This window comes from Nyctereutes procyonoides, unplaced genomic scaffold (assembly GCF_905146905.1).
Source record: "Nyctereutes procyonoides isolate TBG_1078 unplaced genomic scaffold, NYPRO_anot_genome, whole genome shotgun sequence".
NCBI lineage: Eukaryota > Metazoa > Chordata > Mammalia > Carnivora > Canidae > Nyctereutes > Nyctereutes procyonoides.
In genome coordinates, this window is record NW_026575139.1 from 31,376,429 (window position 1) to 31,393,363 (window position 16,935).

At 35.8% G+C, this 16,935-nt stretch overlaps 1 protein-coding gene across 5 annotated transcripts in view; it reads right to left on the reverse strand.

Annotated features, from left to right (window-relative positions):
* Window positions 1–1,240: 1,240 nt before the first annotated feature.
* The window catches only part of GPHN (gephyrin), a 636,471-nt gene continuing 620,776 nt past the window's right edge, over window positions 1,241–16,935 (reverse strand). For all 5 annotated transcript variants that reach the window (XM_055303645.1, XM_055303644.1, XM_055303642.1 and 2 more), the window contains 3 exons: window positions 13,479–13,582; window positions 3,521–3,617; window positions 1,241–2,232 (listed from right to left, as the gene is read on the reverse strand). In XM_055303645.1, the coding sequence (XP_055159620.1) occupies window positions 2,099–2,232; window positions 3,521–3,617; window positions 13,479–13,582 (335 nt within the window). In that variant the 3' untranslated portion in view covers window positions 1,241–2,098. The remainder of the gene's footprint in view (window positions 2,233–3,520; window positions 3,618–13,478; window positions 13,583–16,935) is intronic.

Sequence of the window (16,935 nt, forward strand, 5' to 3'; positions counted from 1 at the left end):
TTCTAAGGACCTGGGGGTAATATCAGTGAACAAAATAAAAATCTTTGCTGTGTGGAGCTTACATTCTATAATAGAAATAATAATTATTAATTGTCTATAATTCTCTGTTTCTGGAATACCCTTCTTCCTGTATCATCACCATTAAAATCTACCTTTCCTTCAAGATCTACCAAAATACCATCTTGCCCCTTGAAACCTTATCTTGTAGGAAGTTCTCACTTGAACTCCTCTCTTTAAATCTGAATTATAGCACTTATCACATTCTACACACTCTACCATGTATTAGCAAATATCAAGCATATTAAATATTATGGTTACTTGTACATTTTTGTCATTTCCCTTAATGGGAGTATAATGTCAGCTGTTATGCTTTGTAAACAATAGCATGATGTACCTTGTATCCAAGCACATAGTTGCTTAATAAATGTTTCTTCAAAGAATGTAGACACTTTGCATGGTCTTTCATTTAACTTCTATTAATTAACCTTATGTTCTTTAGCTGAAAATATAAAAGATTTAAAATATAGATCATGTTATTTTTAACTCTGGAAAAATCAAATATCACTATCAAATTTTTCTTGTTTACTACTTGGCTTTATCCAACACCATCATTTGACACTTTGTTCACTAGTAGTCCAATTTTTGTTGTTTGCTTTGCTAAGTATACCCTACGGAATATTTAATTAATGTCCTTTGTTACTAGTACTTAGAAAGTGCCTCTAAGTTTTTATTATTGGAGCCACATGGATAGAGTTTATTTTGTTTGTATATTTTCTATGGGTAGTACAGATTTTTCTCATTTCTTTCTTCCTTCCTAACATATACAAAAATTTCCAATTACTCATCAGCAATTCCCTGCTTCATTACTTATTCTTTTTCTTCATTCCAAAGAACTGTAGATTTTTGAAATTTGTTTTTATTCATTTATAAGAAGAAATTAGTTTTTTCCTCCATATCAAGTTTCTTCTCTCTAAATTTGCTTGCTGTTCTTTTGCTATGACTGGAAAGACCAGACCAACTGTAGGTTCTCTAGTATTTTCTAATTTGTATTTTCACAATGCTATAGACTATAACACTATAGTAAAATACAGAGATATATTATGCCACGGTTTCAATCACCTTTATACCACTTACCCTTGCCACATCATCTTAACTATTCCTTTTATCCAAGCAGAACCCCATCAGAATGGCATGACAATCTTCTCTTTTTTAATAACAAGACCAATACAATAGATTTTTAAATAATGATCAAGGATTTTTTTTTTATTCATTAAGTTTCAGTATCATTACAGAAAATGTTATGGTACAGAGTTGTTTAACATTATTTTTTCTTTGCTCTTGATTTCCACGTGAATGCTGGTAACACTAATATCTGTACAAGATCAGTCTTTGATTTTATTTTTTGTTCTGTACAATTTTAAATGTGTTGGTTAAAAAGGCTGTCAGCACTTAAGGAAGCATTTTTTCCCCCAGTTTGTTTATTCAAATAAAAGGTATCCAGTTACTGCCCAAGAGTACTGTGCCTTGAGGCTACTGGGGTGAGGTACCTGACACTCTGCAGGGGAGGGTTCTCCCTGAGGCAAGGCAGGGTCTCCACCCAGTCACTCTTCAATTGGCACTGTGCACATAAACACGAGATACATGATAAAGAACAAGCAAAAGCTCTCTGAAAAGCGGTTATGAAGCATACTAAGAAGGGAAATTTAAGTGTTGCCTACGCTAGTATAAATAAGCAGACAGCCTTGATTAAGAGCATAATTAGTTGTATTTTAAAGATGAGAAAAACACAAGTTCTGCAGGCACCTACTGCTGTCTACTAAAAGCTATCGCTATCAGACCTAGCATTGAACACACAAAGCAATTTGCAAGAAAGGAAAAATTTGCTTTGATATAATCAGAATAGAATTGTCTGTTAAGATTTATTTTTAGATGTTTTTTCTTTAAAAGGTATTTAAATTCTTTTGAAATATAGTTCAAGATGTTGACTATACAGATCAACTTTTATCCAAATCAGAAAAACTAGCTGTGCCGTTGCATATTACAGGATACAGTCAATGATATGTGGACATGCATCGAAGCTTTCTCTCTCTGGTGACCATCATAGCCGTCCAATGACCATGACATCCACCACCTCGCCCTTATGGAGCTCCACATACTGCTCTGTCTTTGGAGGTAGCATCAACAATCCGTTGGCACTGCGCATGCTCATCAGACGGCTGCTCATCTGGTTACCTAGAAAGAAATACCTCATTACAGCAGCAACATCACAGGGCATACATCTGGAGCCCTTGCAGTTTTTTTCAAAATAAACACCAATGAACAGAAACAGAGGCTTCAAGGGGAAGAAAGAAGATCAAGCTTCCCAGTCCTTTTTCCAGGTAGCCTTGCTACTGTATCCTATTTTAAATATCCTTTATTTATTTATTGTTTTTGTTTTGTTTTATTCTGTTTTCTCAGCAGGGGAAAAATTGGGGACAAACATAAATATCATCTGTAACAAGTTAAACTGCTTTAAAAATATTAATATATATAAGCTGTAACAACAGAGTGATGAATGTATGCATATTAAGCTAATAATAAAAATAAACATTAGGAATTATTGCTTAAAAGAATAAAATATGATTTTATAGCATCATGCAAAATGCCACAGAATTTCTCAGTTCAGGCTAAAATGTTATTTATGTCTGAAAAGAGAGGATTGTCAAACTTATTTTTAAAAAGACAACAATCATTTCTTTAGTGTTTACTAAGTGCCAGACAGCACAGCAAGTAGTTTCCTTAACTATCTTATTTGATTTGTATAAGATTCAAAAGAGGTTAAGTAACTTGCCTACAGTCCTATTAACTAGTTGGTGGTCAATGTGAATGCAAGTCTAGAGGAATCATTGCCTATGTCCTTAGTCACTATGCTAACTGATGTTTGTACTTGATAGGACCTTTGTTTGAAAACTGATACAGGTTTTCTGGAGCTAAATCAAAAAGTAGGTAAATATGGCTAAGATACTTGGGGATAAAAGTTTAAAGTTTGGAAGAGGTAACTAGACTTCACCTAGTTTAAAGTCAAAGAACTCTTATGTTATCAATATTGATTTCTTAGTCCTTAAACTTTACTAATATCTAAGGTATGGTGGAGGCTACAGAGAATCACATTATAATTGAGCTTTAATGTCACATTTCAGGGTGGCAGAACATAGTACCCTCCTTTTTCTACAACCAAAACTATACTCAGGATTTCGAGGTTGAACAAATAAATAAAAATCTTCCATGATTCTAGAATTGTATTTCAAAAGTTTATCTAGAAAATATGGTTCCATGGTATAAATAAACCTTTATTAAAATTTTTGTTTTTACTCTTATTTTCTTCTTATGCTGTACTGTTTGGGAATAATTGAACTCATCTAATCTTTCAAAAAGGACAATGTACAACAATTACAAAACTAGGAAGGAGTTTATACATGAGTTTTGTGCTTTACCAGAATACATGTATAGAAATACTCACAGGTATGAATGACTGACTAACCTGTACTCTGTGCCCAAGGCAGTGGTTCTTGGTGATGCCATGTCAATATACACCGATGGTATTCTGGGCGAGGATCCAGTTTTACGTCACATGATAACTATAGAATATAGAGTAAATGAAAACAAAGTTGATCACCTGATCATCTGTTAAAACTATAGGGGTGAAAGTTGTGCAAAGAATAAAGTGGATGTGGAAAATATCCTGGCATTCTGCTGTTTCCACCACTGCCATCTTATGTTTCTAATACAGGAAGTACAGAGGTTGGGTTACTCTGGTGAAAAGAGAAAAGAAGGCTAAGAAGTTGGTATTCGTAGTCATGAAAAGGGCAGATGAAAACAATAAGGTCTATTTTTTTGAAGTGTAATTTTATGAGCTGATAGTACAGATACCTCTGACCTATGAATTGAGAAATCAAAGTAGGTATTTTAACACTGAAAATAAAAGAAATAGACCTAAACAAACAAATAAGCTCAATATCCATTTATATGTGTGTCAATCTGTCTGTCCATCCATTTACTGAGACACTCTTCTGCTACGCATTCATAAGCCTACCTTTAATACAAAAGAGTTACTTACTTTCTTTTCTCTTGAATATTCCCCTAGTGTCCCAATACTGATATACAATCTTGATTAAGGCAAATAAAAGTAGTCTCTACTAAAAGTATTACCATTTTTGTTTAGCCACATCACTGGTACTAAAAGAATTCCTCTGAATGAGTCTTTACTGGCATATTTCATATCTTTCTAATAAGTATAAAATCCTTTCTAATATAGCAAATTCAGTTTACATACACAATATAGAATGATTAATCAACCTTTAACCTAGAGTCATTAACAAAAATCTATTTCATTAAATTCATCCTGAAATCTGAAAAATTAGAGTGATAATGTGTTGGTATTCCACAACAACTGAACAACTTTATATTGCATATGATTATGTACTATAGCCCATCAAAGATTAGTTCAATGTTATTGAATAAGACTTGTTCATTTTACATAGCACAATAATAATTTGAGTTACTCTACCTTAAAAGGGTCCAAAACCCTTTATCCAACTAAAACAGGATTATTTATGCTAATACAATTACAACTTGAAGATCCTAGAAATTTTTTAAAAATATTTTATTTATTTATTTATTCATGAGAGATGCACAGAGAGAGGCAGAGATCTAGGCAGAGGGAGACGCAGGTTCCCTTGGGGAGTCTGATGCAGGACTCCATACCAGCACCCGAGGATCACGCCCTGAGCCAAAGGCAGACGCTCAACCATTGAGCCACCCAGGAGTCCCAAGATCCTAGATCTTTTGATTCAAGTAAATCTATCTCCAATCCATTCTAGTCACTCTGTTCTTAAACATTCTAATTTTTCACTCTGACACCCCTGCTTTTCCTCTGGAATCCAGAATAAAATTCAATTCTTTTTTTCTTGATTAAATCATACCTCTTTCACTTGATATTGTTTATGTTTATACTCTATTCCATATCTACTGAGGGGTAACTTCCCATTATTCCTAAATTATGTGCTTACTTGATGGCAAAACTGTCTTTCAATCCCTCTGTGTATGGGTGTTCTCCAAAATGAGACTACAAGGCCATTCCCATGCTGTGTTATTTGCTAAGTGTTTAAGCAGGGGTTTTTTCCCCTGACAATGGCACTGATTGGCTCTTAGTAGAATGGCAGAACAAATTAGAATAGGATGATATCTGACATCCAGGTTCTACTCCCAATTGTGCTGCTAATGGGTATGCTGGATTAACAAGATATTTTGCTTTCCTAAAACTGTTTGTTCATCTACAAAATAGTGTTGTTTGTTTTAAAGGAAGATATTTATGGTAATTTAAGAAACAATAATCAGTTGCAGCAAGAGATGAAACTGACTAGATTTTTATGGCATTTTACTAAAATGCATAATAGTTTATTATTAAGTTGTACTGACATTATAATTCTGGCATACTATATCACTTAGCTTAAGAAATCACTTATTTACTATGAATGTTGATGCTTATAAGAATGATGTATGATGAGTAAACACAGACCTTTTTTTTTGGTGAAAAAGTTGGTTTTTCACTTCAATGACTTTTTCTATTCATTCAAAATTGAAGTGGGCTGTGGACTCGGACTGTTTCCTCTGTTTCCTTTTGAATATTTTTCTGACATGCTGTAGTCACTCAAGAGATAAAACTGTATTATGTGGTATAGTGTTATATTGTATGTTCTATATGTAAATGTCTAAGGGAGAAAACTGAAAAAAAAAGTCAACAGAGGGATGCCTGGATGGCTCAGTGGTTGAGTACCTGCCTTTGGCTCAGGGCGTGATCCTGTGATCCTGGGACTGAATCCCACATCGGGCTTCCTGCAGGGAGCCTGCTCCTCCCTCTACCTATGTCTCTGTCTCTCTGTTGCTCATGAATAAAGAAAATCTTAAAAAAAAAAAAGTCAACAGAATGAGAAGATAAGTCACAAACTGGGAGAAAATATTTGTAAAAGACATCTAATGGAGGCCTGTTACCCAAAAGGGGGATGCCTGGGTGGCTCAGTGGTTGAACATCTGCCTTTGGCACAGGATGTGACCCTGAAGTCCCAGGATCGAGTCCCACATCGGGCTCCCTGCATGGAGCCTGCTTCTCCCTCTATGTCTCTGCCCTTCTCTCTGTATCTCTCATGAATAAATGAATAAAATCTTAAAGAAACAACAACAAATAAAATATACAAAAAATTCTTAAAACTCAATAAGAAACAACTGGATTAAAAAATGGGCAAGGGGCGCCTCGGTGGCTCAGTTGGTTAAGCAACTAACTTTGAATTTCAGCTCAGGTTATGATCTCAGGATTGTAAGGTCAAGCCCTGCATTGGGCTCTGTGCTCAGTGACGAAGTCTGCTTGAGATTCTCTTTCTCTCTCCCTCTGGCCCCTCCTGTTCATGCTCTCTCAAATAAATAAACCTTTTTTAAAAAATGGACAAAAGACCTAAACAGATAATTCATTAAAGAAGATATACAGATGGTAAGGAAGCATATTAAAAGATATTCAATATTATATGTCATTAGGGAATTGTAAACAAAAACAATGAGATTATCATTGCACATACCCCTCCAAAGGCTACAATGCAAAACTCTGGCCACATCAAATCCTGGTAAGAATATGAAGGAATGAGAACTCTTATTCATCCCTGCTGGGAATGCAAAATGGTACAGCCACTTTGGAAGACTGTTTGGCAGTTTCTTACCAGATTAAAATACTTTTCCCATACAATTTAGCAATCATGCTCCTTGCTATTTACTCAACTAAACAGAAAATTTATGTCCACATAAAAACCTGCACATCAGTTTGTAGCAGCTTTATCCATAATTGTCAAAACTCGGAAGTGATCAAGATGTCCTTCAGTAGGTGGATGGATATTATTTAGCACTAGAAAAAATAAGCTATGAATATATTAAAAGATATGGAGGAAATTTAAATGCATATTGCTAAGTGAAAGGAGTCAATCTGAAAAGACCACATTACTCTGGAAAAGACAAAACTATGGAGACAGTAAAAAGGATTCAGGGTTAGCAGGAAGGAGGGATGAACAGGCAGAGTACAGAAAGTTTTTAGGGCAATGAAACTACTCTATATGACATGACAATGGTAGATATATGTAATTATACATTTGTCAAGACCCTCAGAATATACAACACCAAGAGAGAACCCTTGGTAACCCTGGGTGGTAATGATGTGTCAGTGTAGGTTCACCAGTTGAAACAAATGTACCACTTTGGTACAGACTTCAATAGTGGGAGAGGCTGTGCATGTGTGAAGACAGGGGGTATATGGGAACTCTCTGTACCTTCCATTTAATTTTCCAGTGAATCTAAAAAATAAAATTTCTTATTTATTTATTTATTTATTTATTTATTTATTTATTTATTTATTTTTTAAAAAATAAAATTTCTTAATTAAAAAAGGAAAGACTATTTTGTTCTTTTTTGTTCTCCCCATCTTATAGAGAAGTGATCTTAAAGAATTCTCAGAGTAAAAAATTAATTGCAAATACAATGCAGTCGTGTTATCCCTCAGCTGTTAATATGACATTAAAAGAGTATAAAGAAGTTAAGTAATCAACTCTTCTTAGGGACACTGAGAAAAGTTTCATACGAGATGCAATATCTGAGTCTTATGACTAAGGAATCTTGAAAGTTGAGAAAGGAGATGGTGGAAAGGATTTTTTCCAACCTTCTAGGAAGGGGGAAAAATTCACAGTCAGAGGTAGGAGATCTCATACCCATTCTAAAAGCAGTAAATAGTTTAAAATGGTGAGAGTACAGGATGAGACACAGATGAAGCCAGAGTGGAAAAAAAGCCTTGGGATGAAGGGCTTCCTATGTTCACGTGAGAAGTTTGGATTTAACCCTGGGGTCATGGGAAGATGGAAGCATTTTAGTTGGAGATGCTTACATGATTAGAGCTAGATAGAATAGGGGTTTAAGAGGAGGCAAGATTAGAAGTCGGTAAACTGTTAAATATGTCAAGGGTTATAATCAAGTAAATGTTGGAGCCATCATTCAAACCAGACTTATTTGGTTATAAAAGTCAGAGGATATGGATGATGGAGGCAGTTTTAGGAGAATGGTGAAGATTTGGAAGGCTGTAGTAAGGAATGGAAGACGCTGATCCATGGGATATAGGGGTAAGATTACAAGGGGAATCTAAGCCCCTGCTGAGGTTTATAAATTGGAAGTGATAACATGAACACCTGTAGACTCTTCTTTAGTTGTAGCTAGGAATAAAAGTGAAGGATAAAGAAAGGAGGACTGATCCAAGTTTGTGGATTTTTTAGAGTGGGCTATTGTGGAAGGAAGAGGAAAAAAAAAAGTGACATGCTACACCACAGGATTTAGGTTGGATGAAGAAAGTGAAAAGGCCAGAGGGGCTTAAGGACTGAGGGAAAGGAGAGGGGTAAAAAGAGTGCCTACACCCTTTAATATCTATGGATAGGTAACTTGCCATTGTTCCTAAACTGTATACCAGAGTTGGTGATTTTGAGACAGAGTACTTCAGGGTATTGAAAAAGGATGTACATGTTGAATTGCTTAAGTAGAAATAAAGGTATTGAGAATTGTGGAAATAAAGCAACTGACAGTAAGAGGTGAGGTAGAAGGTAGACTATGAGATACCTGCCAAAGACCTGAATGTCTTTGGAAGGTTTGATGGTGGTAATGTGAAAAAAGTGAAAGCTCCAGAAGATTCAGGGGAATAGGCTGGGACTCAGGACTGTATAGACTGGAGAAGAGTTGAGAAAACAGATGACCAAAGGGAATTCTATTTGGGTGGCAGCCCAAGAAAACATGCTCAAGGCCCTGGTTGGTCTTGGGGGCCTTGACTTTGCTCCAGTCTGGTCAAAGCTTCCAAGGAGTGGTTACTGCACTTTTACACTAACTTATTTGATAAGTTCTATGAAGTTATAAGGCACTGATTTCATTAGTCTACCAGAGAGATCCTTGAGTTTATTTATTTTGTAAGTCATGTGTCTAAAATTTATCATGTAACTTTAAAATCTTTGCACATGGTGGTATATGGATCAATTTCAAATTAACTTTTCCAAAAATTTTATAACTTAGTCATATTTTTCATTTCCTAATGAGTTAAAACTGATTCACATTTTTTATAAATCATGGACAGTTCTATAATTTTCAGTATCTGTTTTTTAATCCACAGGCCATGATATTCTCATATAATAGGCATCCAATAATATCTTTTGATGATCAATGACTGATCTTGTCACAATAAAAAATCATATTTCTCTTTACAGTAGTAAATACCTTAGCAGTTTTTGAACAAAATAAGCATTTTGTTAAAATGCTTTGTATTTTACTGTTTATGACATCAGACAGAAAGCATTCACTAACTTCTCATAGCATAAAGACAGTAATGCTCAAGAGAAGAGGTAAGATGGACAAATTAGAATAGTCCAGTAGAGTTCAACATGCCCATATTCTCCCAGGACTTGGTCCCATGGGAGATGAAAATATTTTCCCTTTCCCTTCTCTTAATCACTGCCTGAGGTGAGCTGTTAATACTAAAATAAGTTATCTCAGGTACGTTTCTAGAGAAAAAAGTTGGTAACAAGGGCAGTATAGGGCACTTTGATGGGATATCAAGGAAACAGATTACGGAAACACAGAAGGATATTCTTTGGTAGAAACATTAGGTTAATAATTTGAGAAATTAAGATTATGTTTCTGATTGTCTACTGGAAATCAGGAGTATTTACTCTTTAACCATAACTGATCAAGGACATAGGGCAAGTGTTTATTCTAAACTGATGTTTGTCAGAACACATTGATATAAGAGGATGACATTTTTTGTGCTGACCTTTTAAAATATTGCAGCACTGCCCTGACCATAGGACAGCTGTATTGGATCCAGCACTGTGAGTTACTGACATCAGTATTTAACAACTACCTCACTTCCTGAAAGCAGTAACGATTGGAAGAGGCTGTGATTGTAGCAACCATTTGGAGAACAGTAATAAGTGGTGTCTGTAAGCTGCATATTGGCCGGTCAAAAAATAGAGACAACAGGCTTACCATGTTTCAAAGAAAGTAAATAAAGTTATGTTCTAAAAGTTGTCTGGGATGCCTGGGTGGCTCAGTGGTTGAGCACCTGCCTTTGGCCCAGGGCGTGATCCTGGAGTCCCAGGATCGAGTCCCACATTGGGCTCCCTACATGGAGCCTGCTTCTCTCTCTGTCTGTGTCTCTGTGTCTCTCATGAAAAGTGGTGGTTATATCAGGAAAGGTGTGGAGAGGATTTTAGGAGCTAAAAACAGAAGAGAACAGCCAAGTACACCGATGACCCATTCTAATGGTCCCAGGGACACTGCTCTGTGGGAGAAAGGATTCTTGGACCAATTCTCAAGTCCATGAGTTGAGAAGAATGAACAGCAGTGTGAACAATGTACCAAGGACCTCTGTAATCATTGTTGTCAGTAAGGATAGCTACCACAATGTCAGTTTTAAAAAAGAGATGGTGAATGTTGAAATGAGAAATAAAAAGATTCATAAGAACTTTGCAAAGTCAAAGAGAAATCCCCTTTTTCTCTTATAACAATGTGGATTTTTCTTATTTCCTAAATTTAGCAAATGTGAAAACAGTGAGCAAATTCATATTACTGATTTAGATGTCTAAGCTTTATAACTTTGACCTTCTGATTTGATGAGAATACTTTTTGTTCATTAATAGCTTTTTTCTTCTTTTTACATTAAATTTAAAATAAGACCACTGCTGTGATTATTGGAGAAAAAACTCAAATAATTTGTTTTCAGAAATATCTAGTTGAACTTTTGTTAACCTTTAAAGAAAAGGAGGATACCTCTTCATATACTTGTCTACAAAATCTCAGTATTTAAAAGGTCAATGTTAAAAGTATTTGAAGCCTAGATTTTCTTAATGTTTTATCCTATATATTCTCACAATATTTTATTAATATTTCTTCTTCTTCTTCTTCTTCTTCTTCTTCTTCTTCTTCTTCTTCTTCTTCTTCTTCTTCTTTCTTCTCCTTCTTCTTCTCCTGTGCTTTGTGTTCTTCTTGTCAATTAATCATAGCATTCTGTCATATCTGAATTTATTTCAAAGCTCTTGAAAAGTAAGTTTAAGTATTTGAAAAAACTGGATATATACATGCAAAAGATTAAATTGGGACTCCTTTCTTTACACAATATACAAAAATCAATTCAAAATGGTTTAAGGACTTACATGTAAAACCTGAAAAGTAAAACTAGAAGAAAATATATGGAAAATTTTTTTGATATTGGTCTTGGCAATGATTTCTTAGATTTGACACCAAAAGCATAAGCAACAAAATAAAAAACAGACAAGTGGTACTACATCAAGCTAAAAAGCTTCTGCATAGCAATGGAAACAACAGTGTGAAAAGGGAAACTACGGAATAGAAGAAAATATGTCAAACCATCTATCTGATAAGTGGTTAATGTGCAAAATACATAAGAATTTCTTCAATGCAACAGCAAAAAGACAACCTGATTTAAAAATGGACAAAGGAGTTGAATAGACATTTCTCTAAAGAAGATAAATGAATGGCCACTAGGTATATGAAAGAGCTCAACATCACTAATCTTAGAGAGATGCAGATCAAAACCACAATGAGATACCATCTCACAACTGTTAGGATGGCTATTACCAAAAAACAAACAAACAAACAAACAAAATACCACAACACAAAAGATAAGTATTGTGAGGAAGTAGAGAATCTGAAATACTTATATAAGGTTGGTAGGAATTTAGAACAGTTCAGCCACTAATGCTTAGCGGAAACAGTATAAGGTTTCCCCTCAAATTAAAAAGAAAACATATGGTTGAGCAATTCTACTTCTGGGTATATATCCTAGAGAACTGAAATCAGGATCTGAAAGAGATATCTGTACCCCATGCTTAGTGTAGCATTATTCACGATAGCCAAGATATGTAAACAACTCAAATGTTCATTGACAGATGAATGGAGAAGAATGTGCTATATTCATACAAAGGAATATTATTCAGCTTTATTTATTTATTTATTTATTTATTTATTTATTTATTTATTTATTTATTTACTTTTTTTAAAGATTTCATTTATTTGTGAGAGACACAGAGAGAGAGAGGCAGAGACACAGGCAGAGGGAGAAGCAGGCTCCATGCAGGGAGTCCGATGTGGGACTCGATTCCGGGGCTCCAGGATATTGCCCTGGGCCTAAGGTAGGGCCTAAACTGCTGAGCCACCCAGGGATCCCTATTCAGCTTTAAAAAAGAAAGATATCCTACCCTTTGTGGCAACATGGATAAACCTAGAGTACATTATGCTAAGTGAAATAAACCAGTCACAGAAAGATAAATACAGCATGATTCTACTTACATGAGGTATCTAAAATAGTCACAGAAACACAGAATATAGAATGGTGACTGTCAGAGGCTGAGGGGAGAGGGCAATGAGGAGTCGTTGTCAATGGGTATACATTTTCTCTTATGGAAGGTGAATGAGTTTTAGAGATCCATTCTGCAATATAGTACCTATAACTGACAACATAGTGCTCCACATTTAAAATACTTTAAGAGGACAGTTCCCAGGTTAAATGTTTGTACCGCAAATCAAATACATAAAAAACAAACAAAACCATGAAAGAACACAGAGAAATTTATGGAGGTATTGGATATATTTAGTACTTTGTGATGATGATGTGGGCATATTCATATATCCAATTTCATCAGAATATTCACATTAAATAAGTGCAAATTTTTATGTATCAGTTGTATCTCAAACTTTTTTTTTTAAAAAAGCAATGGTTTGATACTGTAGGTTATATTGCCAAGAAAATTGTTGATTAGTTATACAGAAAATGTGTTACATAATCGATTGAATAGTAGCAAATCAAACTAAAGTTAGTGTTGGTGGAGAAGGGAATTCTCATTTCTAAGTGACTTTTACTATAAGCCAAATTCCTTAGCTCTATTTGTCTTTTTCCACAGAATGTGGTCACCCTTTCCTTCTGATTCCCTAGTCTTCTCATCCTTTGTCTTTTTCTGAACTGTTTAAAATTTATCAGTGAGGCCCCAGAAAAAGTGAGCAGATATATAGCTGTCTTGTGTGAGTTTGCACAAAACAAAGGGAATTCTTGTCTCTCCTTCTATATAGGTTAAATTTTAGGGTAGTCCCACCCTCTATTTACCATTTTATCATTACATATCCACTTTCATATGGGTTCTAGCCAGAGAAAATGATTTACTTTAGAAGTCATGGAATAATGTGGGCTGGGAATAAAAGGGACCCTTTTCCCTCCATTTTCTATCATGAAGGGGAGAATAAAACCACATTTTCCCTCAAAACTAATATACAATTTTAGATGTTTGTTTTGGGCAGTTGGGAAATCATATCCTTAATTGTTATTAGGCTTCAGTTTTGGTTCCTGGTCATTTAGATAACATTACCCTGGCTTTGATGATGGTTGGCCGAGGATCCAAGATGCCCTGCATCTTTCTCAGTGCAGGCACAACAAAGAGATTGCAGGTAACCACGGCTGACACAGGATTCCCTGAAAGTCAACCAAGCAGTTATTTATAGTATACATGTAAAAATCTGCCAAATAATTATGACTGTCTATACCTTCAGGCATCATAAAGAGTGAAATGACTAACCACTAGTCTTCCTCTTCTAAATCCCAAAGGATTCCAGAATAGAGCTATAATCAACCAAATGCCACAGAGTTATGGTGTAAACACTGGGTCTACCAGAAATACAGAAACTTCTGATTTCCAGAGCTGTTCACACCATTTATTTCCACTTTCCTGAGAACTATACATTGAATGCCATTACCAATCTTGATAAATTTTAAAGCAGATTCTACTTGCTATTTTTAAGATGCTTAAAAATGCCACAGTAATACATGCTCAGTACAAAAACATTTAGAAAATGGCTAAGCATAAAGAAATGTATCCATAATCCCCCTTCTACCCAGAAATTTCTTTACATTAAAAAAAAAAATACAGGAGCCTGGGTGGCTTAGTTGGTTAAGTGTCTGCCTTTGGCTCAGGTCATGATCCTGGGGTCCTGTTAAGGAGCCCCATGTCTGGCTCCCTGCTCAGCGGGAAGTCTCCTTCTTCCTCTCCCTCTGCCCCTCCCCACCAGTCTTGCTCTCTCTCTGTCTCTGTCTCAAATAAATAAATAAATAAAATCTTAAAAACAACAACAACAAAACCTAAATGATTTAAGATGCAAAGAACTATGGACTGAATTGTGTCCCTTACAAATTCATTATGTTGAAGTCTTAGCACCCAATATGACTGTATTTGTAGATACTAGGGCCTCTAAAGAGGTAATCAAAGTTAATTGAGGTCATAGGGTGAGGTCCCAGTCCAATGAGACTAGTGTCTATATAAAAAGAGGGAGAAACACTCAGAATGCATGTACACAGAAAAAAAAAAGCCATGTGAAGACACAGTGAGAAGGTGGCCATCTGCAAGCCAGGAAGAAAGACTCAACAGAAGCCAACCTTGCTGGCATCTTAGTCTTAGACTTCCGGTCTCCAGAACTGTGTAAAAATAAATTTCTGTTGTTTAAGCCATTCAGTCTGTGATATCCTATGATGGCAGTCTGAGCAGACTTACAGAAATACGAAGGTCTCTTAAAGTTCTAAGAAAAGTTGGGGTGCCTAGGTGGCACAGCTGGTTAAGTGCCTAACTCTTCCTTTTGGCTCAGGTCATGATTTTGGGGTTATGGGACTGAGCCTCATGTCTGGCTACATGCTCAGCTTGGAGTCTGCTTCAGACTCTTTCTCTCTCACCCCTTCCTTGTTCCTCCCCACCCCCCACTCTTTCTCTCTCTCAAATAAATAAGTAAACCTAGAAAAATAAAGTTATAAGAAAAGTCTAAGGAATTCAGTTGTACTTTTCAAGAAGAAATCTTGGTGTATCATGCACTTTGATGGAAGGAAAGGTGGGCTATGAAAAAAAATGAGTGCTCTGAGAATCACAGATTTAGTTTCTTGTGTGGTATTGTTAACTAAACAAACTGAACAACCCTGTTGTTCAGGGTAAGTTCCAATCTTTTTTTTTTTTTTTAAAGATTTTATTTGTTTATTCATGAGACACACACACACACACACACACACAGAGAGAGAGAGAGAGAGAGAGAGAGAGAGAGAGAGAGAGAGGCAAAGACACAGGCAGAGGGAGAAGCAGGCTCCATGCAGGGAGCCTGATGTGGGACTGTATCCCAGGACTCCAGGATCATGCCCTGGGCCAAAGGCAGGTGCTAAACCGCTGAGCCACCCAGGGATCCCCTAAACCTTTTTGAATCTAATTTTACTCTTCCACAAAATGAAAGGTTCGGACTATCTGATTCTCTTTGCCTATCCCTCCTGGGTCTAAAAGTCCAATTTTATTAATACTAATACTTTAAAAAACTATTTATTTATGAGAAACACACAGAGAGAGGCAGAGACACAGGCAGAAGGAGAAGCAGGCTCCATGCAGGAAGCCTGACATGGGACTCGATCCCAGGTCTCCAGGATCATGCCCTGGGTCAAAGGTGGCGCTAAACCGCTGAGCCACCAGGGCTGCCCAATAGTAATACTTTTATACAGTGTTATTGAGCATGTATGTATACACTGGGGGTGGGGGATGAACCAGTAAGTTTTTAGGTTCCCTTGGCTTTGCTATGTGCTGCCAATTGCATCATCAACGCAAAAGGCAGTAGCTAGTTTAGCTTATTATTAGCTAAAACCATACCTTTATAATTTTCTTCTACAAAAGTAGTTCAGAATAGATTTTCTTAAGTTGTAAAAAGTGATGAGTAATACTAATGATTTCAATAGAAAAATAAGTTGTCCAACAGCACAGCAGACTCTTAATGAGAATTAACTGCTTTTCACTTGTCTCAAAATACATAGATGACAATTTTTCTGGAAAAGCAAAAAAAAATAATAAGCAGCTATTGTTCAGCAATGATTATACTATTCCTGCAATGCTACTGCCTTATAAAATTACTCTATTAAAAATGGATTGCAAACAATTGCAAATAGTGGTTATTTTGTGTGGGGGGAAGGGAATATGGATGACATTTCCTTTTTTTTTTTTTTTTTTTAATTTTTTTTTTTTTTATTTATTTACGATAGTCATACAGAGAGAGAGAGAGAGGCAGAGACACAGGCAGAGGGAGAAGCAGGCTCCATGCACCAGGAGCCCGACGTGGGACTCGATCCCGGGTCTCCAGGATCGCGCCCTGGGCCAAAGGCAGGCGCCAAACCGCTGCGCCACCCAGGGATCCCTGGATGACATTTCCTAATGTTTACCTGTATTTTCTGTTTTTAGAGTAAACGTGTTATTTTAGTAATTTTAAAGGTTAAAAAAATTGCAAGTAGGTACATAGATCTTTTAAACTGCTTTAAAAGTTATCAAGATTAGCAATAGCTTTAAATATATGGCCTTCAGGAAAGCAGAAATACAATCATGAATTTTAAAATCCTTCTAAAAGGAAACAACTTTACTGGTTTCACAATCTGAACATCTGGGTTGTTGCTGCCCTCTTTTGGTTCATTCAGGCTGGAGAGAGAAAATTTCAAGTGAAAAGTAGCAATTTGAAAATAGTTATTTATGGGCTCCCACTATAACATTCTTTGTCTATAGGTCAAGTCATACCTTCTGAAGACAATGCAAACAGTCTTTTCTAGGCAAATGAAGCCAGGAAGAGGATCACATTTTTTTTCAGAGTATTTAAGTGTGTGTGTGTATATATATATATACACACACAAAAGACCCTAAAAAAGGCCTTAAGGAGTTCTATACTAAAGATATATTTTGAGGACTACTTTACTAACATGTCTTCTCTCTTAAAATTTCCTACAGGACTGAAATCTAATCTCTTTTATGCTTATAGATAGGAACTTTA